Consider the following 27,546-nt stretch of genomic DNA (forward strand, 5'->3'; position numbering starts at 1 on the left):
AAGAATGAAGACGAAGTTAAAAACTTAAGAAAAAAATGACGAGCAGATTAAGAAATTGTTAAACTATCAAAAATTATTCGTTGCCTAAAGAAAATATTATAAAATTGATCATTACATACTTTTAAAAATAGATTTCACCAAACTATCTCTATAATAGCACCATACGAAGATGCATACAAAATATCAGGAAGACTTTCTAATCATGTCTCTTTAATTAAAATTAATGAATATATAAAATTGTAGAAAATATGGAACAATTACCCATTTTATACTGAAATTTTTGCCAAAGATCAATACGAAGTCTTCCAATGTTTAATCGTAAACAACAGAAAAAGGTTTTTCGATTTATTTCGCAACACGTAGAAAAATATATTTTACTGTAGAGAATAATGTATTTTACTCGGAGAATAAATGTAGCGGATATTAGGTTCCTTCTTTATCGATTGCCTACAGCACTGTACAGTGATGCTCTCTTACGTAAGTTACTGCATTATTTTATTATTAAAACGTCACGACGTGACGTTCAAATGAATATATAAGGAAGTGTTGACATTGGCAACATTGTACTGATTGTCATTTAAAATTTTAATCACTTTGATTCTGATTCCTATCACTTATAGCGCTGCCATGCAAAACCAGTCTTAGTCGATATGACAGCGCGTGACATGAAAATGGTAAGGAAGATTAGTTCCAATTAAGTCCAGGAATATTCAGCAATGCATGAGAATTTTAGTGATTGCCTAGGAGACGAAATAGGAGAAAGCTCTTTCGCAAACGGCCACACACGGTGAAGTAATAGTGAAATTTTGGAATCTTTATCGCTGTTTCCCATTTTTCGTTCCTTATCGGCGATATTCGATGATTTTCGATCTTACGCGCTTGCGGTTCCCACTATTATTACTTTTGGATATTTAATTATTGGAAAAATGTAATGAATTTTACGAGTTTTTGCAGCTGCGAAATGGATTATTTTTTTAATTCTATTGAGAAGGATTTTTCAGACGACCTACGGTACCTGCGCGTCCGTAATAAAAGTCGCGGCTGCTGAGTTTATCAAATTCATTATTTTTATCGAATTGACCGACAATGGATTGCGGTCAATGCGAAAACATTCTATTTTCTATTGTATTCAATTAAAACATTTTTGATTGAATTAACACTAGAACTACCATGTATTTAATGCAATTAATATGTAATCCCTATAAAAATTGTAACAATACATTATTTTCAGTTTCTTCAGACATTCGTTATACAATAGTATTCAAATTGAACTATTTGTTTTTAAGATCATTTCCTAATATTCAATGCTTTTAAGATGTTAATAATTGCGAAACAAACAAATCGAAACATCATTTGACTGGTACGGTAGTTCTAGTGTTAAATAAGATAGAAATCTGGAAGAATTGAAATCAATTTTGAAGGAAGACATTAATGTATCTCAGATTTTGCTTTTCTAAAGATTATTGTGATTATTGAACTTGAGGTGATAGAATTCGACGTATGATATTGATGACGATTTGTTTTACCACTGTTTTTATTCTTTATATTGATAGTTGAAAACAAATTATAGTTGTGTACATTTTATTTATGGTGAGATAAACGCTATGTGAATTTAAAATTGTTGAAAGATGTATATTTTTGTGTACGTAGAAAAGATATCCTACTGCGAAAATTAAACAAGGAAGTTCTTCGGTAGTCTCAGACGTCTTTAATAGATATTGAACTTCCCGTGTCGATAAAATGTAATCAAGAACCACAGAACATTTGATAATTTATGAAACTGTTTTACAAATGTCATGTTTCTTTTCTTAAAATGCTTTCTTTACAGTTTCCAATTTTTTTCTTCCACTTTAATTTCAGTGTTAGCTTAAACATATTATTTAAATATCATCAATTAAATATGTGAATAGAAAATGCATCTAAATTTGATTAATTTTCGAAGCTCCATATTTTTCTTTTGTAAAAAATGTAGTTTTAATAGATTGTATGTATCGCGAGAAATTGAATGCAACCGAAGTTACACAGATCATTCTCGAATGGTCGAAGTATCTATATCAATGGCCTGTATAAGCGTCTTTGAATGATACTGAGACTTTCAGACCTTATTACTACAAAACATAGACACATTTAACATGATGTATCATAAAAATTTCATTTCTTACTTATGCTCTTTCCACCATCTATTTACAATTTCTTACCGATTAGTTTTCAATTTAATAAATAACTTGTGGTTTCGAAGGAAATAATAACTTAAAATTTGTCCACTAACTTTATTAAACTATTTAGAACAATATAAAAGCATACAAAAAGGAATGTGTGAAAATCAACCGAGTAATCAGAATTGGATTATTGTTTACGTAGATATAATATTTAACCGCGAATATTTATACAAGCGTAGATTTTTAGAAACTAAATTACTCAAATTCGGATCAAATGAAAATTCGATCGAGAACTGTACTACGATGCAAGTGAGATATAAAAACCATTATGGCACCACTCATCGGTATACGGTGGTAGGACACTGTTCGATACAGTGTATTTCTAATCATACGTCAATGCGATGATTGAATTGCGAAAAGTGGAGCATGCGAAAACTTTAACATTCCCTGGTGAATGTGGACGTTCACTCTATTTTCTCCGATAAAACTGACATCGTCTGTCGCCGCATCACTTGTTGCATTGTCCTGGAAATAATGAGAATGTACTGTATAAACTACTAGCAATGTATATGGTTGCGACACACATATCTTATGCATGTATACGATCACGGTGTCTTTGTTCGGATGCATATAGCACGCCGTTTGAAACTAGGGTAGTCCGTTCATTGACGTCCGTGACCGAAACAAATTTTTGGTAAATATTGTACACCATCGCCATCAAATAATCCAGATCATTTGACATCACGCTTCGTTATTACCGGAAGTGTCTGCCTATCTATTTACGTAATGCATTTTACATATTTAACGAACGTTAAATTCGGAGTTGCCAAATATAACATATATTGTTAAAAATCTTAATCCATATCCATTTTTGGAATACGTTTCAGTTTATACAAGTTAGAATACATTTAACTAAGAAACTGTGTACAGTTTTATAAACAGTCAGTACTTGATAAAATATATAAATGAATTATGCAGGATATTTAGGAATGAATGACAGACTTCAACAGAGTTATTTTTCTGCAAAAATATCTTAAGAACACGAGCAAATTTCTCTCGTTTGAAGCCTTGTGTTCGAGAAAATCGAATATGAAAATCTACGAAGAACGCGTTAGTATTAATACGAAGTAGAATTTATAAGTCATGATCAGACAGGTAGGTTAACGTATTCTTACTGAGTACTACGCGATTTCAGAGTTTCGAATTTGGTTTTTTCAAAGGAATAAGTTTTGTTAAGAAGTCATATTGCTTTTTATTCTTCTGACAGTTATACTTAATATGCGAATAAATATTGTAAATAAATAAATTTGCAGATGGTTGAAATTTGTCAAACATGGACAACGTAGCTTAACGATGTCTAATTTACTGCTGCGTTTGTCTTAAAAATTTCTTAAAAGGATACAGGACTTTTTGGCCAACCTAATATTACACAAGTATGTGAAATTAACGATTGACGTGGAAAGATAACTGTGAATTTCTTAGAGTTTTTTTAGGGAATTCATAAGTTTAGACATCGAATTTATTAAGGGAAACTTAGAGAATTTATAAGTTCAGACAACTAGAGGAGGAAGAAAAGTTGCGGAATATTATAGAGTTTGATAGCTCGGGTTAAATATGAGATATTAAGGACACCAAAGAATTCCAGGTTAGTCATGAATCACTGGGTGGTATCAAGAATGATTTAACGAGTAAATTGTAATCAAAGTTATTCTTTTTATTCAACATGTTTTACAAAAGTGTGATGATCTAACAACAAGTAAATTATAAACAAAGTTTTTTCTGAAAGAAGAGCATGAGCTTTTTATTTACATACTATAGAATGTACACATGCATGAAAAAAGTAATAGACAACTATGTTTGTGCAAAGGTATTTAATTTGAACGGACCTGATAATCCTCATTATTATCTGTTAAAGCAGAAATAGAATTCATTGCAGGTCGAATGAATAATGATATAATGCTTTGAAATGATTGATGAATAAATAAATAGTGTATTTTGAAATTGTAATCAACTTACAATGACTTTGAACAATTGGAGTAAAGATGAATAAACATAAAGGAAATGTGGCAAAGTATTAAACATTCAATACTATCGAGTGATTTATTTATTAAGACGTTTCCGACTTATGTACCACACTATATAGTCCCAGGACTCGAAAGATAAAAATATTTTTAAGATTGCTTAAACATACTTAATTATTTACAATGTACATTATTTAATTGAAGATAATATCATTTTATTTAGTGAAGTGTATTTAATCACTTTCTGCAAGAAACATTTGTGTTGCTCCTAAAGTAAACCAACAATTTTGAAAACAGAAGTACATTAAAAATGTTCAAACATTTAGGATAGCATTTGTATTACTATATAAATACTTGATCAAACACAATGGTATTCCCACAAAAACTTCCAGTATACATTAACCAAGCGACTACACGAACATAACTCAAAGTTCAAACTCCAGCGAACAGAAATCAAGCAACTCTCAACACCTTAATCACCTAATTACTCCTACAATCAAAGCAATTTCCCTAACGCAACACAAGTTCAGAAGCCAAAGCTTCCCAAAGCGATTATTCTCTGAACCTTTCTACATCCGACAGGTGCAGCCAAAGTTCTCTCAGCTCGACATGTCGCCACGAAAAGAAGCCCAATTTTCTATCTCCACAAAAGGTCAGGTCGCCAGAATTCGGTTGACACGGCGATCAAAATGTTAAACCGTGCCATCGGTTGGTACCACGGTGTATCGGATAGGCTCGCGACGAAAGCAACACCCGAAAGCTATCGAATACCGCAATATTCCTGGATCACAGTTCCACGTAGGGAAAAGGTGACCGCACTGGAGGGCAGGAAAGGAAGAGGGAGGTCGCCGGAGGCAGCGATGCCGGGCGGATAGGCTGCGCGGGTGGAAGGGTGGAGGAGAGAGAAGCTTGCGATAGTCGGGTAGCGGCGCGGGGTCGTTATGGGAAGGGGTAGGGCAGAACGCATCCCTGCCAGACCGGCCACCTGCCTACCAACCCTGTCTGCTCCACGACGCTTCCCAGTATTCGAGCGATCGCTAGTACTCGCGCACGCAAATCCCTCGGCCGCCGGGGATGTGCGTTGATCGCGCCATCGCGTCGACTCCGATCGTACTACAGAAACGTACGGTTTAGTGTGTACTACCCAGCCGTTTTCCACACGACGCGTCGTGTTGTTGTGCACTAACCGTGTCGATTCCGTCTTGTGCCACGAAAGTGTGTGCCCCACACTAACCGTCTCTCTCTGAATCTCTCGATATCTCCGTCTCTCTCCCGCTCTCCCTGTTCCTTCGATGCACGTGTGCACGCTACACGCAACCCCGTGAAGCGCAGCGTCATCGCCGCGGACGTACGAGCCGAGGGAGCATCATTGCCATCCTCTGTCTGTCCGTAACGCCACCGTTGTCTGAACTATAGATCCGCCGGTCACCAGCGTCCTGGCATCCCACGAGTGTCCCTGAACACCGAGAACGTCTTTGCCACCGTTTGCCACGTCGTATATTCGCGTGGAAAGAGCTGGACGGTCGCAGGGCTGAATCACAGATCCCGTCGCGCCCCATCGGCACACGTTGGCACGCTCGTTTTTCAATTGATTGATCGTACTTCTGGTCGAAGAGGAGATGCACGAGAAACTCTCGACGGTTTAGGGGAGCAGGGACTCGAACGGGAACTCCGATATCGAAGGCTTTCGCAGTTCGAGGGTTGAGAATTGAAGATCTTCCGACAATTGCTCGCTCGATTATGCGGCAACGGTATGCACCCGTATTTATGCGACGCGTTTATGACTGTCCGCACGAAAGGCACTGTCGTACTATGTCGACGTGAACGGACCAGGGGATGATGCATTTTCCAGCTGCGGATTTAACGGGACACTGAGTAATCATTAACGTTATCCCAGTGTACCCTGTGATGGCATCGTGCTTTGTCATAGAAACGCGAACGACGCGAATTCTCAAAGTTTCTCCACGTTCCGTTTGTCGGAAAATTTATGGCATTTAACGGGAATACGTTTCACCGGCAGACGCGATCGAGCGGCGAAATCTGAATGAACACAAGCGATTTTCGGTCGGGTTACGAGTCAAACAACTTACGGATCGCGTCGAGCTGATGTTTACTCCGACTAGAGAGAGAGAGAGAAAGAGAGAGAAAGAGAGAGAGAGAGAGAGAGAGAGAGAGAGAGAGAGAGAGAGAGAGAGAGAGTTATTTCGATCGGAATCAAGCCTACCGCGAAACAATAAGAACCCGCGTCGGCGTTGATTCGTTTTCCATTGTCTTACCGTGGCATCGAAAATATTCCGCTTAGCTTTCTTTCCCCGCGTTTTCGAACGGTCGCTCGACCCGCGGACTTGTGCACGGAGAAACACGGGCTACTCATTAGAGAAATTCGTATGGTACTGTTAGGGACAGTAGTGGAGTGGTAGCTTCCCTCGACCTTCGCCCCTTAACTTCTTTTCGAGTTCCGAAAAAACATACTTGACGCAAACAACCGCCGGTGTGCCAGAGCGAACAGCCGCCTGACATGGCTACCTGTTTCGACCAACCTTTGTTTCACGCTTCACAAAAGAACGAGGTCATTAGGTACGCGGGAAACCAGGAAGGGTCGAGGGAAGTTGGCCGCGGACAAGCAAGTCGACGCACCGCTCTCGCGGGGGGGCCTTTCTTTTATCGCGAGAACACGTCACCACGGTCAATCTCTCGTAGTTCAATAATCCATTCCGGTGGTCGTCGTTAACCGTTGGATCCGTCGAATCCCGCGAGTCACTTGTCGTTACCCGGGAAATATTATTGAAAGATTTTCGCAAGTGGCTTCGTTGCCGCATAAATGGCCACTAGGACTTTCCCGTAGGAGTCAATGGCTCTCGAGTGTCAAGAGAACCGGCGCTTTGATACCGAGTGCGGTCTAACGACCGGGATACATCGTGCGCATCCGAAATTTCGTCGATCGTTGCCGAGTACACGGCCGCAACGGTACTAATTCGCGTTCAATCAACCGGAAGGAAACGCCGATCGGGGGAACGAATTTCACGGGTTATTCGTTTCGAACGACGGAAGCATCCAAGCCGCGGAGCGATTTTTGTGGAACGTTCCAATCGAGTATATTTGTTTCGCGCACGCCGAATGGTTGATTAGCCGCCGCGAAAAGTGAAAGCGCGCAGAAGTTATCGACGATGGAGACGGGAGCCGAGCGGAATCCTCGGAAACGTGTCCGTGAAATGGAACTTGATCCGGTCGAGTCGATCTGCACGAACGTTTTGATAACTGTTGTTAGATAATGTGAATTATCGAGCAGAGGGTATAACTCTATTGAAGTCATTTCGAAGAAACCTTCGACGCAAAATTAGCTTACCAAGTGAATCGGCTTTGCTTCGGGTTTACAAAGAATAACAGACGAAGCGAATGGATGGAAATAAAACGTCCCGCTTCTTTTTTTTCAACGAAATGTACCGCTGATCTTGTTCTCGCGACGCAGAGTGATGAATTCTTGAGTCCAGCAGACATGGAAATACCGAGGAGATCTTTCGACGCAAATCATCTTAACCCGAGGAAGGAAGCAAAAGATTTTTAAGGAGAATTGAATCGATGAAGAAATTTCTAGCGACAGGTTTTGTAATTACAAGAGAAACACTTTATCGAAGTCACTTCCGTGAAAATACGTAAGGAAGGAGAAGGATGATGCTCGAGGGAAAAGTTGAATCTAAGAAAACGAAAATTATCGGAGAAGGGTGGAAGATTGCCTAAAGAGTAAGGGTGTCTACGAAGAAGCGTCAGCGAAACGATGTTTCCGAAGGATAAATGAAAAAAGCGAATCCGAAGCTGTTATAGTCAGCTTTATGCTGTCCAGATTTATCCGCGAGCTAGCAGTGGATAATATCGCGGCAGGGAGAGACGAGAAAACCGGCGGTTTGAACTGTAACGCGACGGTTTTGTGACCGTTCGGTTCGCGGGCGTTGCGAGTGGCCCGCGACTTTCATCGCGACAAAGAGGTCACCATCGATGGTGGTGAACGTAATGTTCTAACTAGAGGTGAAGAGATGACGGTGACTCCGTCTACTTCCGATGTCGCTGACAAGGCAGTCTCGACGGATGATGGTGGCAGCGGAATGGAGGTGGCACGTCTCGAAGCCGTCCTTGCTGCTCTGGTGGAAACAAAGGTGGAGGCAATCAAAGCCTCTTCAACTTTAAGCAAACGTTCCGGTAGTGCGCCAGCTAGTCCACGTCGGCTTAGACTAACTTCCACCTCGACCGCATCCTCCTCGCTGAACCACCATCACCACCACCATCACCATCATCACCATCAGTACCGACGGAAGAGCCATCACCATCATCACCATCATCATCACCAGCAGCATCATCATCATCACCACCACCGCAAGAGGTACGATTCAGCGCCCTGCGACGAATTCATTGAAGACGAGCACCATCAACGTAGTTCACATCATGGTGAGTAACGTTTTCCTTTGGGAAAGTGTTCGCGAGATATGCTTCGAAAATATGCCATAGTTCTCGAATGCTTTGACCCTTTACGGGAAATAGTTCGCCTTTGCATTCCGTTAATGCGTACTGCCGAGGAAGCGAGTAAGAAAAAATTGATTGCAATGAATTTTTATATCCGGTTTCAGGTGCCTCTGATTGCACTTTATACTTGTGTATTCTTTGATTTGCATAACTATATACTTCTGATTGTATGTATTTATGAGTTGAATAATTATGAAACTGCGTAATGTGGAAGACGTGAAAGTAATATGGTAATTTCGGCTTTTAAACATTGATTCTTGTGGTTTTCGGAAATATAAATATCGTTCTGTATTATTTTTGGTAGTTCCTTGGTTTTGGAATAATTTTATATTGTTTTATTTTATTGTTTAGCTATGTTCGGTGGTATTAATTGTTATTTTTAGTTTCATAGTTTTAGAATGAGTTTATGCTGTTGTGTCTTGTCGTTAGTCGTACCTAATTACGTTGTCGATCGTTTATCGTAATTTGGTGCGAGAATGTTTCGCGGAAAATAAATATTATTTGTGAAACTTTGGTTCAAGTTTTCCGTGTACAACGTAGAAGTTATAGATACATGGTAAAGAAACTTAATCGGTCAAAGGTGCAAATCCACATTTCCCCACAAAACACTCCAGCTATGGTAAAGGAAATGTGTAGGGCGTTCTAATCCTCTTAGTTTCTAAAGAACTTTTTATTCAGCACAGACTATTAACAGTATTAAAGGGGAGTGTAGGATAAATACTTTGATAATTACTTTTAATCGCATCATTATAAATTGTTAACACTGTTTTTACCGGTCTTTTGTGTATACTTATTTCTACCAAGTCGTGTCAAATGATATTTTTCCATTTAAATGCAGTAACAGTGGAAATAATAAATAAAAAAAATTTTCTTTGTCTTTGTTTGATAATTATAAAAGACAGTAAAGAATTTTAAAATTTTGTAAGATGTCTTTTGACAGCTTTGATAAAAATATGGCCAAAGTGACAGAAATTACTAACACCAAAACTGACAAACTCATATGAAGCAGTAAGATTTAATAATTAATAGAAAAATTATAGATACAAATTGGGAGTAGGTAATTATCTCCTTATAAAGTATATGAAATTATATCTATTATTTCAATGTCGTATATTTTCATTGCGATCATTTTAATGACGATTAAATTTATTTAATGTGGAAAAGAAATTTAACTTACAGTTGGATAGACCAGGTGGATTTAATATTTAACAGCATGATTTAAGAAAGAAAGAAAGATAAGTTCATTCCAAAATGAATTATTACGAAATATGTTTGTACGAAGTACATTTTGGTGAAGAATTTATAATGTGGATCTACTGCCCAGACAATATAAATTTGTGAATTTTATTTCTTCAGAGTTAACTGAAAAGTATGGATTCTACTATATTCTTGAACACAGCACATTATTAATCTTTTGGACCAAAATTAACTAGAAAAAAATGTATGTCTATAAAAAATAATACCTAGCTTCATGTTAGTATGTGAAGTCATTGATAAATTTAAAAAAAAAATACAAAAGTTGTAAACTATACACTTCCTTGATCAATGATCTGTTTTAACACTAAATATTTCAACACTTTATATATATATATATTTATTCCTACCGTAACCAAATTACAATAATAAACAAATTAGAGGTAAACAAATTATAATATAAATAATTCTTAATGGAAGCAGAAATAAAAGGAAACAAAAACTGGAAAATCGACTAATTGGACAGTATAGAAATTGATACAAAGTTAGATGAATGAAAGAGAATGCAGAATTTTTTATCAAATTTAAAAACCGGTGATCGGTCGCGGTACGTTTAATGTTAAAGTATTCCAAGTATTTGAAAAAAGATTGAAAATAATAGTTTTCCAAATTATATAATATTTATAATGATATTCATGAAGATACACTATAAAACCTCATTAGAAATAGGAAAGCTGAAATTTTTACCGTTATTTGAAATATGCCAAGTGTTATGAGTTTCATTTGAGATCGGCGTATTTATGACTTGCTATTCAAATTTTCAATAAAATGTATCATTCTTGTTAAGTAATCTTAACTATCTTTACGAATTTATTTATCTACCATCAAAATATACTGCAAATTAAATTATGCCAGAAAAGTTCTTTAGTGGAAGTTCTTATAATTGAATAAAGTATTTGTATATTTTTTAAATGTATTGTAAGAATTTCTTGGATAAAGTTTTGAAGATATTCGCAAAAATTGTCCATTCATATGAATTTATATTATATAAAGTTAGAAAGTATAAAAATATATATAAAACTAGGAGATATTAAAATAAATACTAGGAGATATATAAAATATTAGTTGATATACTTATGATATGTTCAATGAAATATGCTGAGCTTTTTTATCAGCGCTGAACACCAGTAAACGAAATTTTAATATTGCAAAATATTCATCTTAAGCTTCTGTTCGCATCGTGTTTGTTTCTAAAGAACTAAAGAAATAATTACGAAATATAAATCGTCTCTGCTTTACAATGTTCTCTTTTTAATTTATACTTCTTGCAATAAAAATGCTGTGCTGTAATGGTGGTTGTATTTCTTGCAAATTTAATTTCATATTTCCTAGATCGACAATAAAGTTTAGGTTACTTTACCTACCGACGGTTATTAGATGATCTTTTTACCCTTTGCGACCTGAATTGTCGTCTGAATTTGTTTGTACGTCGTCTGAATTCTAAATATTTCTTAATAATACATATGTTGTATATAAATAATGTTTAAAATGTAAAAACTAAAAATTAAAATGAGGCTATAAATGCACATAGTGGTTAAATTAAATAAAATTTGATAAGAAGTCTAAGAATACTTGAAAATGTATTTCAAATTACTTAAAAGAATTATTTTAAGGAATTCATAAAATATATAAAATTATAACTGAACAATTAACAACTACAGATTTGCCAGTCAATTTTTTCTACGTTGAATAAGAATTATAGTCATGAAACAATATGTTATTTTAAACAATGGAACAAATTCTTCCAGAATTGTTATCTAAGAAAATTATTGAGCATCTTTTGTATCGCACACATTCAGAACCCCATCAATAAGTTTTCGGTAGATAAAATATTAAGGTATTGCCCAAGGCAGGAATTTCAGAAAACAATTCCTCTACTTTTTTCATATTCTCTGCAAATGAATCCTCGTGACCGCTTTACTGTCGAGCATGGATCTTTGTGCGCATACTGCGAAAGTTTATGCATTTATATCGTCTCGTCGTCTGCAAAGCTCACTAGAATACAGATTTGAATAAAGTTAAACGGTTTATAAATGTTTCGTTAGAAAATGAAATTTCTTATCTTTTTCATACGATTTTCATTAATGTTTTTTGATTTTTAAATTGGTATCTAAAATTGTATTCACGTAAACGTCTGAAAAATACTAATAAAAATTTTTCTTCGGTCACAAAAATTTGTTTGATTTTATTGCGAGTTCAATGATTATAACATATAAAAGGGATGGTCATCTTGAAAAGTCAAAGATTTTATAATAGGGTTCAAAGTATATTGTTATTAATGACAAATTTTTATTATCAATAGATGTGCATCTTTCAAGTTATACCTTTGTACCTTTACTGTAATATATAATGTTAATTATAAATATGATGTATTTAACACTAGAGATACTAAACAGTGCAAGTGAGTTGTTCTGAATTTTTCATAAATTTAGGGAAGTTCATTTGTTAAGTTTCGTTTTATTTTGATATTTGAATATGAAAACATGCAAACTTTTAAATTTCATAATATCCTGCAGAATTATTTAACTATGTATTGTAATTGTTATCAGGAAAATGGGAAATTTTGGCTTAACGCAAACGTAATTCATTTTTTAAGAAAATTATTCGCGCAATTTTTATATATTATTTATATTAATACGAATAAATTTCTTAAATATGCTATTCTGTTCATAACAGAAAACAATATCTCTGCGTTCGTTTTTATATAATAATTCAACATAATGCTCTTAACTCTGTTCGACTCCAACATGGTTAATCCACGGGCGTATTTGTACCCAATACAAATTCATAATTTTATAGATATATGAGAGATATTGATTACACGATAATTTGTTTATTAGCTATATTACAATTTTTTAATTTTCATCCTTCCAACTGAATTTATTGCCTGACGTACAATCAACAGATTAATAAATAAACAACGTAATTAAGAGATAGGGCAAACATTCTTTTATTGAAAACAAAAGCATAAAATTTCTGTACAATTCGCGCACGAGATTACTTGTATGATAACAAACAATTAGACTGCAGTTTTGTTACATGCTCATGGTATATACAAGAAACATAAAGTCCAAGAAAACATTTCTAGTAACAAAACATAATAGTATTTTCATTTCATCTTTGACTTAATTTTCCAGTCAACTAGAAGTAAGATAACTTATTAATTAAAATAATTTATAAAGATAGAAATCTACATAAAGATTATAATTCATAAATAATAAAACAATAATGTGCAGGATATACCGTTTTTCTAGACTGAGCTTTTCGTAATACCGTAATCTTTATAAACAAAGTATTTGCAAGTTGACGGTGAAATAGTTTAGTGTGTGTATTGTTGCAGGTAAAGCAAGACGAAGAGCGTCAGAAAGTCCACGACGTCCGAGAAAGAAGCGCAAACATTCGAGAGACGTTCAAACTGGTCTTAATTCACGGTTTGAGCTCTTCGGAGTAGACGGCGATCAAAATCTCGCATTGATCAATTTCGAAAGGACTCGAGAGACTTTCAGCGATTCCTGCGAATATCCGCAGTTGCACCGAAGTGCCTGCTGCTTATCCGAAAGTACAGCTCAATTGTAAGTAATGCCAACCATTCGATTGCGGAATTTCACACACTTATGGCACATAAATATACAAAACGATCCATTACTTTCACGATATTTTTCAATGCTCTGCGAAATTATGCAGCAGCATGATTTTTCCTCTACTAGAACTTTCTATATTCAAAAAGTGGTATCATTATCTTTTTTCAACATAGGTACAGTAAAATTACTGATAAAACGGGACCTATTTTAGATGTTTCTTTTCCTTTTATGTTTTTTATTATAAATAAATGGTTCTGTAATATATTAGATTGTAATACATTAGATCGAAAATATAATTTTCTTCTTCTTTCAGGATAATTTTCCATATAACGTCCTAGTTTTCAAATCCACTTTTTGAATGAAATTACATTAAAACAATTATAAGAGATAATGAAGATTTCTGTTGAGACTAAATGTAATGGATCTCTTTCTGGTCTACCTAATATATTATAGTACATTTGATACAATTGTACATATTTATATATTTCATATAATATGTACAAGGTGACTCGTTACGAAGAAATGTGCTGATGCTGATTGCTTTCCCTTATATGTACTTATATAATAAGCATTTATGATAGAAAATGTATCAGAGATTTATTAATCTATAAATCAGAGATTAACAATTATTTCGAAGAATTAAATAATGATTATATAACATTAAATATACCGTGGCCAGTCAAATTTAAAATCCTGCGTTTTCTTCCGTTGATTTAACTTTATATCAATTTTTATATTGTCCAATTAACCAGTTCTTCAGTTTTCATCTTTCCTTTTGTTTTTATTTCCACTAAGAAAAATTTATCGACTAATTTGTTTACCTTACTTTGTAACCAATTATTCGACTGGTTACAATAGGAATAGGTATACACAGAACCGATATGTTTAGCGTACACATAAGGTGTTCAATTTATTAGTGGGTTATACTACTTAAATGAGATTTTCAAACATAATGGAACATTATGTGACCTTCTGAGTTGCATCGATGTTCTTCATGAGGTTTTTACATGTAATACTTCTAAAATTGATTGCTATTTTTTATTTTATTAATGAATATTGTCAACTTAATGCGTTTTTCCCTTCCTTAACCCTTTACGTTCTGAATTATGTGACTCATTATTGCTACATTTGTTCTAGATACCTGAAGAATATTCAAATATCATGTATGATGAGGATGAATTTTTCTTATAATCATTTTAGTAAAAACTTAATTCAATAAATTAAATTTAATTTGATTAATACGGGTTACTTATGTTTCTGTTTTGTACTACTTTTTTCTGCTTTAACTTGATGCAAACAAAAATGATTCCTTTCCTGTACTTGTTTTAAAATAAATAAATAATATTATATGTAATATTAGTAGTACATAATATATTGTATGGTATACAAATGTTTAATAATAAAATAAATGAGTGAAATAATTCAGTTATTTTTATAAATCAGAAATACAAATTTTATAGTATATACTATAGAATATTTAAACTTGTGAGTTGAAATCTGTCCACGTCGTTATCGATATGTATGTGTATAGTTTTCTTATTTTATTGTCGCTTAAAAATGTATCACTTTTAAATGCGGCGTGACCTATATTATGCACACGTTAGCTAGATGTTTTACCGATCCACTTTATCTGACACACTTTTATATAAGGTCGTTGCAAAGTGCAATTTACTTGTAAGTAGGAATTTTATTTAATATTAATAAATCCATAAACATGATTATTTCCTTTACCTGTTACATAGAAACTATACACTGTACAACACAAACGTATTATGACCCACAAATTTAATCTTCCTATAATTTTTATGAAACAAACATTGGTACTTTAAAAATTTGAAATAATTCTATTATGCAGTGTGATTCACTATAAGTATGAAATTGAAAAGAAAAGTTCAATGTTTATATACGTACATAAGAATTGAAAATCGCTCTAACAGAACATAACATACGGCTAGAAAATTAGTGTACATGTATATGAAATTTTTGTATGTAAATATAAAAAAAATTAAGTTACTACATTCAGTCTGTAAAATGCCTCACAACTAAAATCGCACGGTATACATTTCGTTGGTATTCCTGTCAAGAAATTCCCGAGAACAATTGAATAAATTTAAATAAAAGAATGTTACATTGTTACAGCCTGCCGGTAAACGTCGCGTATTGTTACAATCAGAAAATATAGCGCAAGAGTAGTAGAAATGAAGTAAACAGCGTTAGAAAAGCGACAGATTGTTTTCAAGTGTTCCGAAAGTGGTAAAAGCTACTGAGAAGTTTCTAAAACAGCTGGCAGAAGTGGAAGTTCCGAATGTATTTGCTGAATATTCGATCACTTCGAACACTAATGTGAAATAAGTAATAGTTTTCTGTATATGAACATATAATATAGGTTATTTACTTAAACATATGAAACATACGATTTTGAAATAGAAGTTTTACCCACTATAAAAAATCAATTTTACTTTTCTGATGATATCAACTAATAAATGTCTGAGTTCCGAGTGAAATAGTAGATACTGAACTAATTTACTTTTCTAATATATTACTGGTTAAGTAGCATTAACTAAATAAGCTTAAAAATAAGTAATACAATTTAATAAATGATATATTTTTTATTCACATAAATAAATTCTTTAAATGACCGAGAAGAATGTAGATATAATTTTACACTGTACCATAATAACAACAGTTCACTTTTATTCAGACATAAAGCCAAATACAAAAGGATACGCAGAATGTTTAAAGGGTAAATAACGAATGTGTGTTTATCAACCCCTTTTCATAAATGCATTTATTGGAAATATCTCCTGCCGAAGAAATATACGTTTCCATCTAAAAATAATATAATCCTTAAATGTAAGGCACTTAAAAAAGAACACTTAAATATAACTGTGGCATTGTTTAGTTAGAAAAACAACTTTTCAAGCCAAAGTTGCAGTATTTAAAGGAGAAAATGTGATATTGATAATGAATGTTTCCTTTCAAGGACAATTTTTCGAAATTTCAAGGTTATCGTTGCTTTTTTTAAACGAAACGCCACATTGTTTGTTGCACATTCTTATAAAAATTAAAGAACCCAATTTCATGACTTTAACAACCATATAGTTTCAAGCATGCAATTTCGAGAAATTTACAATAATATGTCCAAATGTTATCGTAAATTAACATTATTTGTACAGGCATGTGAATGTACACTGAGACGTATGTTTATCTTATAATATGCATTACAGACAACTTGAGGGTACATTTCAATAGAGATCTATGAATTAGCAATGCAACAATATTAGCGGTTATTATTGTAAGTTTCGCAAAATCGCATCATGGTAACAGTACCAGGTTGTTAAAGTTATTAAATTGCGTTTTTAACTCTTATAAGAATATGGAACAAACAATACGGGGTTGTACATACAGAACTAACGATGACCTTGAAATTTCAAAAAACAACCTTGAAAAAATATATTCAGTTCAAATATTTTATTACTATGTCTAATATATCCTCCCAAATTGTCTTACTAAAATTTTCTAGGAGAAAATTCTGTTGCTTTATTTTAATCATTTCATACAGATCAGGACATATTGGATTAACACCGGAACTACCGCACCCCTCAAAATGAGTTTGTTTCCTCATTTTCCAATTATTGATATCTGAAAGATATTAAATATCCGAACTGATTTTAAAGATAAATAGTTCCACTCGAACACTACAATGAATATATGAAGAAACAGAAAAAACTTATCGTTACAATTTTTATAAGGATTACATATGAATCACATTAAACGCTCGGTAGTTCTAGCGTTAAGTATTAAATAAGTACATGGTAACTGGTTTTAGTGATAACAAAACAGAGAATAACTTAATCAGAATGAGTTTGCAAATAAAAGTTTATTTTTTCATTTGCGCAGAAAGATCCACTACAACGATGAAAACTACGTGGCGTTGAACGTAGCGGACAAGTTAGAAGAAGAAAGAATTTTGAGCGGCATCGAGAAAAACGGGAAGGCTCGGGGGAAGTACCATCATCCACGGAAGAAGCGAAAACGGAAACGGCGTAAGATTAACACTACAGTTCCCCGAGAAGAATTCGTCGACCCCGAAGAACTTCCCCCGCGCGCACGTTGGACGATCGTCGCGACCGCTTGCCTCCTTCTTGCCATGTCCTTGCTATTGGTTGGCGTCACGTTGAGGATGGCACCAATTATAGACGACATGGGTAAGTCAGAGAAATGTAATTGAATTCTTTGTTGTAACTTCCAGAAAGTCCGACACGTAAGTTGCAATTTTCGAAATTGGAGTAGCCGGGATCGTCATCTTCATTATCAGGGTGTTCCGTATATTATAGTACAAATTGGGTCAGAATTGTTCTGTGACATTAAACAAGGTAATTGCTTTAAATTATGGCTCGACCTAAATGATTCTAACAGAAAGTGAATATTAGATTGCAAGGATAACTCTCATCTTCGTAGTGTTCCAACGTTCGCGCTTATGTTTTTTACTTGTGTGCAACGCGACGGTATAATAGAACATAACCTATATTCAACATAGAATACTCAACTCTCTGTATTTCGTTCTATATTCATAAAAAATCAATATAACGTTTATCAATTTGTTTTAAAATTTGTTTTCTAGAACTTTCTTCAGGCGAATACTAGTTGAATGTCTAGAATTGAGTGTTTAGGAAAGGGCTTGTGCTACATTTCATACGTTTTTTAAGATGGCGGAAAAATACGTTACTGCTTATTATTATAAGCAGTGTGTACTAGAAGCACCTAATAAAATTTCATCATTCTCTTGATTATTGCGTTATTTTAAGCCACAGAATCACTACGATCTAATAGTATCATAATATCCAATAGATCCATTTGTACCATGACTTACGTATGTAAATTACTGTATGCTTTAAACAGAATACTCGGGATTTACGAAAACTGAATCAACAGAAAATTTTAGGAACACTTAATTTCAAAACGATGATATTTTCTTTTTGCAGACACGACAGTTGCGAGTAGAAATTTTTGAAAATAGAGATAGACTGATTAAACAGTAATTCCTGAAGTCAGAAGTAATGGTAAATTAAAGTGTCTATAAATTAAAACAAAGTATATAATCACATTTTTTATACAAAAGCCATATTTAACATATGGCTGTCGGAAACGGGAATACTTCGAGCTTACGAGAACCTAAGTGTGATCGTTGCTATAACTTAGGGAGGGCAAAACTTTTTAAGTAAGGAGGGGAAAAACTTCCAAACTTCTTAAACAAATTCACCTGTTACGTATTTCCATTGAAACATTGATCTTCTGCGAAATGGTATTCTTGTGTACATTGGACTCACTAGAAAAAATTACAAATATTATTTGGTTTCATTTGTGTACATCCAGTTTATTTGCCTTGCACTGCATAGTCTGTGTTACTATATCTATGGCATAATATAAATTTTACATGTATTAAATAATACATTACATTTGTCGATTAAAACTTCTATTTATTTATACTTGATCTTACTTGCTTTATGTGTGTAGATAATACGTTATATGGTCTGTAAATATTCTTCTATATCACGCAACGAAATATAATATTAAAACTTGTATTTTGAATATTTCTTTTATGTTAGAAGTGAAGTAGACTTTCAGATAGTTGAATTTTGCTAAGACAAAGACGAAATCTTTATTTCGAAACAAGTCATCAATACAGCTGAGAATTGTTTATCGTCAGTTTTTTTGAAATTTTTCTACGAGAAATTTATATACATATGTAAATATACATTTACATAAATGTCTACTGTTAATTAATTACAGTCCAAGGGGATAACAAATTTCATGATATGAAATTCGAAGAAGAATCTCATGAATTTCGTCTGAAATATTAGTACGTGTGATGTTTGATTTGTGCATTGCAGTATTATCAGAGAGATGTACGTCTAAGCTATTTAGGGTAGGTCTCGAGAGAAAGCAGTTCTCTATAGTGACGATGAAATATGCAACCAGTCCCAGGTGATTCTATCTCGTATCTCATGTCGGTACGTTAATGCTTCATTGCATCAATGATTTGTGTTTTATCCGAAGAGCCAAAATAACTTTGTTTCTGCACTTTATAAGTGAATTATATTCGTCATGATACAAAAATATATTTCCTTTACTTAAATTTAACTATTACAATAATACAAATGAATAAAAGTATCTCCGGTTAAAAATTATTACTGGTAAAATACAAAACGAGCAAGACAAGCAAGATAATTTTAATCATTAAAATTATATTAATGTTCAATCTATTAAGTACTGAAATGAAACTTTTTCCTACAAAACGATTCTTAATGCAACTTTCAATGAGATTGGTTTGTAACATTCATTGAAATTGAAGTTTTTTTCTGACAGCATTGATCTGGCATTTTGCAGTTCATTTTATATTTGATTATCATGTAGGTATTATTCCAGAAAATTTTATATGAATATTTTGTCTTATTGTATTAACGTTTCATATTCTGAATTGTGGCATGTTTTATTACACGTCGCTATATTTATTGTACATTTCAGCATTTCAGTGATATGTTAAAGTACTTCTGGTCACAAAGGATTGAATTAATGTACGCGCATGCTTTCATAGTATAAAATATAGTCGAGAGTTGTACAATACCGACTGCTTTTATTAAAAATTTCTTTATTATATTTCGAATAAAAGTCAATAAAAATTACAACTTTGAAAACGCATTCGTAGTGTCAATGGAACTTAATAAAAGGGTCAAATTATTATTGTGAAATTTACTAATAATTGACAATCTACAGAAGTAAGAAATTTTTCATTTATGGGAAACAAAAAATTCTCATACCGACAAATTATTGAATATCTATTATATAGGATTAAATAATTTTGAATAGAAGATTCTTGTTGAAATCTTATTTGTATAGATTACACGAAAAAATTCAATATTCTTCAGATCTATGCATTTCGCATAAGTTCAAATTATACGTTCTTATACTAGATGATTTCTTTATTAATAGTAGAACCATCGAGTATTCGATATGATTGATATATAATTATTAGGAAAATTATAAGAATACATTTCAAATGTCTACTGATATTAATTACAATATCTAAATAAATCCATTATTTGTAAAATAATTTCAATATTTAATTTTTTTTACCATTGTTGTGACACTAACAACTGTAGAATAAGAAAATAAAAAAAGTGTCGTTTTGACAGATACAGTAGTTCAAGTGTTAAAGTCTACCGTCCTTTCAGCTGTCAACAAATAGAACGTACAAATAATAAAAATGCTATCTCTACTAGTCGACAGTCTACTGGTCAATATTGAACGACAGTTGCATGATCGATACCGCGCGTAACATGTGAAACCGTTTTGGTCCATGAAATATTATGTACGAAAATGTACTGGAATTACTTTAGTGTACTTAATTGATTAAAAGTCGTGCACGTAATAGAACAAACAATTTCTTGTCTACTTATCGCAGAATCGAAACATCAACTTTAAAAAATAAAAAATAAATCTTAAAACGCAAAATGCTACTCATTTTTTCAATGATGAATAATTTATTTCTTCAGACGAACATGTAATTCTTCTTCGTTTTGTTTTAGCTCATTGTTAGAATATATTATAGATGCTTTTACTCTGCTTTTGACGGGTATACATTTTATTGTTCGATTTTATTGCGAGCAATGAGAGATTTTTGAAACTAAATTCTACAGTTAACAGGTTAAATATTAACATACACGTTTGACGTCTCAGAACATCGAACAGAATAAAATAAATAATGTGGCCGTGGAATATGTTACACAGAATTATGATATTTATTTATTAATACAAATAAAGTGCCATTATTATTGGTGGATGAATTGAAAGTAGCTGTAGTCGATACCGTACGCTGATCGATACTACACAGTTCTCACCTAATAAGAGATGGATGTTTATTTCTAGATCAAATTCATGCGACCGGTATATAAGGATTAAGCTTCATATTCGATACATTCAATTTTCCTGGTATGTGATGAATGATTTACGAGTAGTAAATTATTTGGCGAGTTATATTTCTTGTAATATACAATTTCTTTATTGAAGTATTCGTAAGAATGAAGAGACTCAACCTTTTAATACAGAATCAAGTTATGTTGATAAGTTTGAAAGTAGATATGCAAATACAAAAAATCAGATTGAAATAAATTTGAATTGAATTGTGTCTCTCTGATACCTGAAAGTTTTGTGCTTTGTGTTAATTCTTGAATAGCCGTGGATGACGTGGGAAATTTCCATTGCAGATGCATACTTTTAATATTAAATCTTCATTGAAATAACATTTTGAACAGATGTAAATATTTTGTAAACATAATGTTTCTGTTTCTCTATTTACACGTTACCATATAAAATATTTTGTTTTATTCTCTTTTTACCAAATGTCAAATTGATTTTGAAACAAAGTTGAACGTTATGAGATTTAACATTTTCAAAAATAAAGTAACCATCATTTCCTGGAAAAGATTCAATATCAACCACAAAAATGGCGTCAGTTTTTATAAGAATTAACACTGAAAATGAACATAAATAAGTTTCTTTTTTAATGTTTTTGATTGTTTTTCAAATTCGTTTTTTTCAATGTTATATACATAAGTATTTATTATCGATGAAGAAGAAACAAGAAACATCGATATGAAATCTAATGCCAAGAATTTAATGCTTTTATTAACATTTTTCGAAGTTACTTTATTATTAGAACGAAGCCGAAAACTTTCTTCATCTGATTCAACAAATTTGTACAGTAATACCGACTGTCTTAACAGTATACATATCTATCCGACAAGTATAACAATTTAACTCAATAATTCATTAATTAACAAATGTAATACATCGATAAAATTTACTATCAAGATTACTGAACTGCGTTATCATTTATACCACTATTAACGTAATTATCTCACCGAAAACTGTTACGTCAGGAGCCGTTCGAGTGCACGTGTACCGGGCAGACTTTGAACATCGACTTTCTCGAAAACGAAGCAACATACAACGAAAGTGTTATTACACATTTTCAACTCATTTCTGTAGCATCATTTCTTGCGTTGCTATACATATGCCTTAAGACACCCTATATATTACTTTTTCTGATTCTGAGAAAATTTAATATATCGTAGTCTTCTGACACCATGTCTGTTTTTTCAGCTTCGTATGAATGATCTTGGAAGCGTGCCTACACTTTCTACAAGTCTGAATATTAATTTCAATATTAAAATCTCAACATATTTTATAAATCAATTGGTTATCTATGTAGATTAACTTGTACGAGATTAATTCAGCCCTTACTTATTATTAACACTAGAACTACCAGTCAAAATTTCGATTTTTTGTTTCGCAATTATTGATATCTTAAAGGAATTCAATATTTAAATTGATCTTGAAAATAAATACTTTCATTTGAATACTATAATGGATGTCTGAAGAAACTGAAAATAATCTATTGTTAGAATTTTTATAGGGATTATACATTAATCGTATTATATGCTCGATAGTTCTAGTGTTAATTGTGTATACCTTTGCTATTAGTTTCTGTACAATTTTCTCGGTTGAAACAATAAATTTATTTAACATACTCGTGTTCAAAAAATGTTTATAAATATAAAGTAATAGGAAACTGAATTATCAACAAATAATCCTTGCAAAAGATCATTTATGTATAGATAAATCACGCGAGAATCAGTAACTTTTGGTGGAATAAATAGTCCTTCATCATAATGAAGAAGAAGTCGATAATGTTGACCCGATTGACAAACCGTGTTCGTTGAGACGAAAATCAGATAACCACACCGACCGTAATGAGTTCTGCGACGATTTAATTGAAAAGTTACAGATATTATAAAAAGAAAGTTATTTATATCCATACTCAGTGTTCCTTATAACGAACTTGACGTCGTTTTTCTGACCGGCGCTAACCAAATTATCCCGGCAAATGATATTTATTCGATATCTCAGCAAGTTGGTCTTAGAAATTTCAAATACAATTACTTCAAACCCAGTTTATCATTTGTAAAACTTTGTTTGTTATACGTTTTACTTCACTTTCGTTTAAACTAAAGATATAGGGCAGAAGTGAACTGGTTTGAGCAAGTGTTAACACATTATGGTCAGAAAACAAACATATGAATTTTCTCGATATACAATTTTATAGTTGATATTTTAAGCTATGAACATTCTTGTAAAGTGATGAACTACAGATGACAATCTCGCAAATAGCCTGCAGTACTGCAATGTGTTAACACTTTGATTATCATGTCGCCTGATTTCGTGAGAAACGAATTTCTTGATAACGTATCAAGCAAATCGAATTTCGATGGATCTACAAGATGCAAGAAGGTTGGAGGTGTAGTCGTTGGGAAACCCATGAACTTTTCGATTTCTCTTTCTTTAAGATAACTGTTTCGACTGTATGGGATTTTTATAAACGCTGAGTTGACAGTCAGTTTGTTAATACATTATATGTGGTCTACCTTGCGTATTGCAGTCTAATAATAAATATGTGGTAGGGGTAAGTTTTAGCGATTTGACGTCTTCAGAAGGGGATGTTAAGAAATCATTACTTCTATATTGTGAATATTCATTTCTTAATAAATAACGAAATAATTTTATTCTGAAATCAATTTTTGGTACTCAGAGCAAGACGTTTTTAATATCCCTGGCAGCAAATGGGTCACTACTAGATTTACGAAACGAGCCAATTTGAGTCTTATTGAATTTCATGAACATTATCTGTTAAATATTTGAGTCTACTTTGGTTAATGCAGTTACGCAAGTATGTATCCCAATTATCTACTTTTAAACCTCTAATTTCCAAATTCTAAATGTACAAATATCAATTTTCATACGAACGATATAACAAACTGTACGGTAAATGTCCGTAAATGTTAACCGGCTAACTGCGTTTGATGAGTACACATGTCACCTTAAAACTCGAAACAATACTGATTTCTTTCACGATGAATTATTCTGTCATCTTTATTAGATTCCACAGTTAACAGGTTAACACTAAACGTACTGACACTTTATTTGACGTTATTTTTTAATCAATCATTTGACTAGTCATGGTAGTAATAGATACAAAGGAATCGGACGAAATATTTTTCTTAGTAGAAACGGAAACAGAAGAAAGGGTAGAAGTAGCAAAACTGATTAATCGAGCAATATAAGAATCGATATAAAGTTAAACGCGCGGTAAGAGATGCAGAATTTTAAATGAAACTTTAAAACCGATCATTTGTCCGGTACGTTTAGTGTTAAGAGAGTCAGATCTATATTGTCGAAGAAGGGATGCCTTCCGGGGGCGGTAGGTCAGAACATTTCAAGGCTCGTCAGTTCTCCGAACGTGCCAGATTTGTTCGTAAAACCAGTGGACACAGTGTTCGGCCAATTAACCGGTGGGACAGTGTCGACCATCGTTGATAGCACTTGTTGTAACGGTGTTCAGCACGAAAAACACACTTCTCCTTCCGGATTTGTGTACCGGGAATGCATGCGCGACCGCACACAAATATGCCGGGGAGGGACGCGCACATGCAGCGTGCCGAGCCCAAAGACGTTCCGCGCCTTTAAATTAAAGGCGCACGTCTGTGAATTCTCCAGTCAGCCGTCGGATTTCCGTAGCAGAACCACGCCGAAGATTTCATCCCGCAATTTAACGGTTGCTCGGCTTTTCCTTCTCTCACCTCGGAAAGTTCGCGATAAGCTGCGGAACGTGCAGCCCGGTGAATTGACGTTAGATTGTGTTACTTGGGTCGGTTAGTGTTCTCCTGTAACAAGTGAAACGAGTGCCAAACGAGTACCCTTCTTTTCAAACAAACTGCTTCGACTCGTGCCGATATTCTATTTTCGATCGAGGAACTTCGCCACGATCACGTGTACTTTGTTGCATCCTGTATGCAAAGCCCGCCATATAGGGGCCGTTGAATGGTAATGGGATTATTTCTTCCATGGTATTCACGGGATTGGATCTTTTTTTCAAGAGAGCTTAGAAAATAACGAAACAATTCGTGATAAACCATGAGAAATTGTTGAGAAACGTGTTGACAGGTAAATGAATATGGTGATAATAGGATCTCGATAGGTGTTACTGATCACCGCGTGCACGGTGAATGATTTTACGATCCGGCAGCGTATATTCGAGGTAATATAACGATTGAATGGATTTTATAGTTTTTTAATGCCCTCGTTAGTAGCAGATTTAATTTTCTAGTAATTAGATTAAATGTATGGGACTACGATGGGACCCTGAAAGTTTCAATTAACGTTAAACCATATCGAGGTTTTCTATTCTCGGTGTGGACTCGAAGTGTGTAACTATTAATTAAATGTATCGTTACGCATTAAAATGACGGTATTAAGAAAAATTGAAACGTACATAATTTGTCGTCGTGTAGAAAAGTCTGTGACGATGTTGAATGGTCTTGTCGAATGAATTCTCAAATAATGTTAATAAGAAATTTTTATCTTGGCAAAGGGATTATGAAGGCAGAACCATTTAGGTTCGTAAATGTTGAAATAATATGTTACAATGTTTAAGTAATAACTGAGATTTTAAATAAATACGTCGAAATTAAAGATTCAATTCCTAATAAAAAATCATACAAATTTTTAAAACTCTCAAGACCGATATAATGTAATTCTTTATGTGAAAGTAAGCGTTAATACTTTCTTCTACCACTCGATGAAGGAGAAGGTAATATTTTCTTCATCGTTGTGGAATTTAATATAATAATAAGTTATCCAACTTTCGCAATTAAAACAAATAATTCGATCATACATTTTTAATGAATTTTACTTGTTAATTAAGTGATGCATTATTAGGAAAATGTGTTTTTACCGGGGTAGAATTTTGTGTGTGACGGAATATTCGATAATATTTTATGTAAATAAAAATATCAGAAGTTGAATAAATGAGGAACATTTTTCTATTTCTCTTCAACATATTCGCGTTAATTAAAAAAAAAAAATAGATTAGATTAACCGTGCACATTCGCTTCTCTCTTTTTATAACCCGCTTCTGAATTCAAACGTCAGAATGTCATTGATTGAATCTTTTTTAATCAATAGGTAGGCGATTGCACTTTTCCTTTTTTAAGCAAAAAAAAAAGAATATTAAAGCTTTTACACACTATTCATCTTAAAATAAGCAATAATCTTAACAATTCTTTTATTTTGTTCGAGGGAATACAGATACACATTTACAGTTACTTGTTACTTTTTTCACTATCTTACTAATATCTAATTTTTGATATTCTCTGTCGACAACCAACATACTCGTCTGACAGTTATAATATTATCTTGAAAAAGTGCTGTGTCAAACTTTCTGTGTATAAAGCTTCGGGAGACAAAGGAATATATTATTCGTGTATGATCAACAAAGTTCATTAGACTTGTAAACTGCACACTGCTGAATTGAAGCTTTAAAAAACAAGTAAAAGTTTTTTATTAAACCAGTTTTTAATCATACTCTGTTTTTTATTTCATTTACTTATCCTCATTTTCAACGTTCGTTTTAATTCTAAATTTTATAAAGGATATTAAAAGCTAAGTTCATTAAAGCTACAGAAACTTTACGTAAGTATTCAGCTCTATAATGTAACTAAATAAAAAAATATTTATAACCTTCCCAGTTCTTTATTAACCTGCGAATTATTATTAATGTACATTGCAAATTATAACGTTAAAGTAATTTGTAAAAGACAGAGTGTTTCATAATGTACGGAATATTTTGACAGAATAAATGCTAAATGACGTTTCACATTAAAACCGTGAAATATGCTTTGTTTAAATCACGACCAATAAAATTGAATTTTTGGGTCGCAAAATCCTTTTATATCACGAAAAATATACCAAAACCACTTGTAGAAGAACAACAACTTAACAGCAGGGTACATTGCTTGGCCTACTACCCTACTCTGACCTACTGCCCCACTACAATTTTACCATACACGTATACATAGACAGAAACTCTCAGCTGACACACCAAAATGATTTAAAGAA

General features: G+C 33.2%; 1 protein-coding gene across 6 annotated transcripts in view; it reads left to right on the plus strand.

Annotated features, from left to right (window-relative positions):
- The first annotated feature begins 5,204 nt into the window (after nt 1-5,204).
- Nucleotides 5,205-27,546, plus strand: part of LOC116429454 (uncharacterized) — a 70,548-nt gene continuing 48,206 nt past the window's right edge. The window contains exons 1-4 of one of the 6 annotated variants that reach the window (XM_031982418.2): nt 5,205-5,303; nt 7,177-8,620; nt 13,290-13,521; nt 17,431-17,738. In XM_031982418.2, the coding sequence (XP_031838278.1) occupies nt 8,212-8,620; nt 13,290-13,521; nt 17,431-17,738 (949 nt within the window). In that variant the 5' untranslated portion in view covers nt 5,205-5,303; nt 7,177-8,211. Of the gene's footprint in view, nt 8,621-13,289; nt 13,522-17,430; nt 17,739-27,546 lie in introns of all 6 variants that reach the window. The other 5 variants (XM_031982419.2, XM_076366375.1, XM_076366374.1 and 2 more) reach the window with 5 other exon arrangements.

This window comes from Nomia melanderi, chromosome 3 (assembly GCF_051020985.1).
Source record: "Nomia melanderi isolate GNS246 chromosome 3, iyNomMela1, whole genome shotgun sequence".
NCBI classification, from domain to species: Eukaryota; Metazoa; Arthropoda; class Insecta; order Hymenoptera; family Halictidae; genus Nomia; species Nomia melanderi.